Below are 4,440 nucleotides of genomic sequence, written 5' to 3' on the forward strand. Positions count from 1 at the left end.
TGCTATCGAATATCGCGTACTGCTTATGATAATGCTAAAAATAATAAGAATTGAACAATAATTATACGAAATTGATGAAATTGGAATTGTGTCATCTAGTCATCAACATCTTATTGTAGCTTGGTTTTATATTCCTATCCCATTCAACAATATTCAGTGCATCTATCGTTCTCAAATTAAAGAGTAAAAATAATCAAATCTTTCCATGAAAATACATGTAGTTAGGTTCTAGGCATACAATTGCTGGAGAAGAGCGGCCTGGCCATAATCTGCTTATAATATTAAAATCTAAAGGGATGGTCCAGGTTAGAGATATTTATATCTCAATAAATAGAGTAAAATTCACAAAGCAAAATGCTGAAAATTTGATCAAAATCGGATGACAAATAACGAAGTTATTGAATTTCAACATTTGCATTATTCCGGTGAAACAGCTCTATAATAATAATAATAATAATAATAATAGGCATTTCTATAGCGCCATCTATCTAGAAATATTCTATTCCGAGGCGCGTTGTTATTATTATTACCCCGGCTTTAGCTCGAGCTGCCTTTCAGCGCTCGTGCATTCAAGGAATTAATCCTGCCGGGTACCAATTCACCTCACCTGGGTTGAGTGCAACACAATGTGGATAAGTTTCTTGCTGAAGGAAATTACGCCATGGCTGGGATTCCAACCCACGACCGTCTGTTTCAAAGTCAGAAGACTTATCCACTGGACCACAACGCTCCACTATGCATGTCTTTATGAATGTCTCCACTATGCATGTCTTTATGCATGTCTTTATGAATGAATGTCTCTATGCATGTCTTTATGAATATTCATTAGGTGGGCTGATGATGTCATATCCATCACTTGTTCTTTTGTATTTAATTATATGAAATTAGGTTTATTCAAAAATATTCTCCCAACAACTAAATCAATTGGATTGACAACTGATTGAGTTGCCGCAATTTACTTCATCATATAATGGATACACATCATTTACACATGTATAAAAAAAAAGAATATCTAGTATATCATGTAACAATATAAGACAAAGGAAAGTGGGGACGTGACATAATCAGCCCACCAAATGAATATTCATGACGATGTGCAATTGCTGTTTCACAAAATATTGATAAACTTTAAAATTAAAAAAAATCGTTATTTGTCATCCGATTTTGATGATATTTTCAGCATTTTGCTCTGCTAACTTTACTCTATTTATTTAGTTATAAATATTTTCAGCCTGGACCATCCCTTTAAGGCTCTTTCACCTATATCTGTTTTTTCGGTATCTGAATTTATTCATTTATTTATTTAGGTGAGTCGGATTCCCCTTTAGTCTCCCTTGAAAGAGGAACCATAATTATTCCAGCAAGCCACGAGTTGGATCCTACACCTCTTTTCCCACTGTGCGTGATCCTTTACGAAAGCTACGTTTTCATATAAAGTTGAACCATTCAAATTTTTCCCTACGATCAATGCGATTGCCACGACTGATCCGATATGATCTGTTACGATCTGAAAATATCTCTGCGATTGCTCCACGATTAAGACCGCCGTTGAATCGTGGAGCGAGGGAGCGAATCTTGACAGTCGAGGTTTCGTCGGTAAATTGCCAATCGCAAGGACTAGACTTCACGATCAATGGAAACTAGGTACTAATAGTTGAGTGGGTCCTGGGTTCTTATCCAACTCTCAATAAAATAGTTAAGAGCCCAAAATGAACTGGGCGTTGTGGCGTGCGCCTGTCCAAGTTGAGGGGAAGTTACAAATTGATGCAGAGATTCGAGCTTCTGGTCACGTCTTTCGGATGGTGACGTTAAAGGTCGGTCCCAGATGTAAATAATCATATGTGATTGATACACGTCTGACAAAACTCAAATACACACACACACGCACCCCCCACACACACACATGAGCCAGACTCAATGCATTGGCTAAAGTATTCGACCTACTGATGCGCCCTTTATTTTGTCTTATTTGTGCACTGCACATAGACCCCTCTGTGCTGAATTTCAGTGAGGTATAAGGAGCTAAACTGGACTTTCTCAATTCAACTCCCTATAACTTTTCACTGCAACATTTTGAGGGCGGGAAATGTTCCAAGCAAAGTTGTAGAGAGAATATCACAAGCTTTCTGTATAAATATGTTTCTGTATAAATATAAATTGGGTCCTATTATTTGGATAATAGGACCCAATGATCAGAACTTGGTAAAATTTAATTTCACATATGATGTTATTATGGTACCGAAGGATACATAAAATGGATTATTTGTTTTAGCGAGGAACGCTCGCGCGGCACCGAGTGTGCATTTGTGGGAAGTAGGCCTACGCGAGGAAAGGGTTAAGCAAATGTCCTTTACGTCCCCAAATCAATCATCATAAGAAATAATGATGAGTGGAGGTGCGATGGCCGAGTGGTCTAAGGCGCCTGGCTATACATGGAAAGTCCAGGGTTCGATCCCCGGCTGCGGCACCTATGCCCGTGAGCAAGGCATTTAATCTACAACGCTCTTTTATCCTGCTTTCAAATAAATAGGAATGCTATATGCATAATTGGTAACTAGGTGTGCACTTGTTAAAAAAAATGACAAGAAATTAGGCTCATTTGATATTGTTGTCCATGTATATAAGCCTACAAGTGTTTAAAAAAAACAAAATGAGGGAAACCAATGAGGATTTAATACGGACAAGATCGAGATCCAGGGATGGGGGGGGGGGCTACTTAAACTCCAAGTCCACCCCAGAAAAATGTTGATTTGAATTGAAATACAGAAAAATCAAACAATCATAACGGTGAAAATTTCATCAAAATGTAAAATAAGAAAGTTCTGACATTTAAACTTTCGCTTAATTTCCCAATACAGTTATCATGGTTATATGCACAAATCAGTAGCATGCAAATGAATGAGTCGAGGATGCCCCTCACTGACTATTTCTTGTTATTTTTTGTTTTTGTTTGAATGATACAATATTTCAATTTTGCAGACTTGACAATAAGGACCAACTTGACAGAACCATAAAATCTTAAAACAATGTGAACAGCACATGTTCAGGGAGGAATAAAACATTGTTTCACATGATGACAATATTTCAGATAAGAGAATACAAAGGAAACAGTGAGTGCATAGATGACGTCATCACTACCCTCATTTGCATACCGACCAGGATGTGTATAACTGTTTTGTGAAATTTATCGAAACTTCGAATTGTCATTACTTTTTATTTTACACCCGATTTTGACGAAATTTTCTATGCGACGTTTGTTTGATTTTTCTCTTTTTATTCAAATCACCTTTTTGTTGGGGTGGACCTGACCTTTAACCTTTGAAAGCGAAGAATGAATTGCCATAAAATCCTACCAAACGGGGACTGAACCATTCGAATTTATATAACGATAATTTGGTTATTCATAATGGTGTGGGCTAGCTATCTGAACCATTACAAATCAATTATTACCCCGGCCTGGGGAGTATTCAAGCAAGCTATAGTCGTCATTGACTGAAGCACACAAATCGCGTGCACATGATCCACTCCCTGGGCCCGGTGCATAAAACTTTCTACCTACGAAAACTCAGATTGTTTCTACCGAAGTTTTTTGCCCTGTGTTGAAGTCAATGGCAGAAATCAGATTTACCTTAGTTTTCAGTTTTTACCAGAGTTTTCCCAGGTAAAAAGTTTATGCAACAGACCCCCTGTGTGTTATACTTACGCAGAATTCGTTATCCCTCCAGGTATCAGCGATGCACTAATGGAAAGGACGAAGAACAGTGCAACCAACCCCATGATGGTTGATTAGGACACCGAGCAGGGCTGAATCAGTTCAATCTTCAGACAACCAAAAGGAGAAGCTTTGTTAAATCAACCAGTGTATGTTAGCGAACTTGGTAGAAGTATTTCAAAAGCCTCGACTGAAGCTTGTACCAGGTAGCACACCGTTTTTATTTGCCTCAATTTCAAGCTCTTTCAGGATCCGGGATTTCGAATACACCTAATTAGGTCTTAACAGGAAATAACAACCACTTTCTCTTTTACACAAGAGATACATATATTTTATAACCTGGATTGTCCGGGCCAGAAATATCCCCAGAGAAAAGAAGGTCAAACCCGAGGCCAGTCATTGCCAATTGCATGGACAGGCAGTAGCAATCAACAAATCAACAAAAATCATATTTAAACATCTTTATATTGATTGGTTGGATTTTTTTTTATTTAATTCAATCATATTTCTTATTACCAAGAGATGCCATCGATCCCCAAACGATTACTTGATAGAAAGAGTTTGTTTCTTTAACTACCGGGGGGGGGACAAGGCAACCCTTTTCCACCGATTGCTATCCAAAATAGTCATGACAATATGAATATATTCCTTCTATCTAAAACTTCAAAGTTGTGCACCACTCTTGTAGGTCTCTTCGAGCGCACCCCCCCCCCTCTCTCTCTCTCTTC

General features: G+C 38.1%; 1 protein-coding gene across 1 annotated transcript in view; it reads right to left on the reverse strand.

The window, feature by feature from the left end:
• LOC121417165 (complement C3-like) overlaps window positions 1-3,929 on the reverse strand; it is a 110,779-nt gene extending 106,850 nt beyond the window's left edge. Inside the window, exon 1 of the mRNA XM_041610757.1 lies at window positions 3,704-3,929. Coding sequence (XP_041466691.1) covers window positions 3,704-3,777 — 74 coding nt within the window. The 5' untranslated portion in view covers window positions 3,778-3,929. The remainder of the gene's footprint in view (window positions 1-3,703) is intronic.
• Window positions 3,930-4,440: the final 511 nt, after the last annotated feature.

Source organism: Lytechinus variegatus, chromosome 6 (genome assembly GCF_018143015.1).
Source record: "Lytechinus variegatus isolate NC3 chromosome 6, Lvar_3.0, whole genome shotgun sequence".
Lineage (NCBI taxonomy): Eukaryota > Metazoa > Echinodermata > Echinoidea > Temnopleuroida > Toxopneustidae > Lytechinus > Lytechinus variegatus.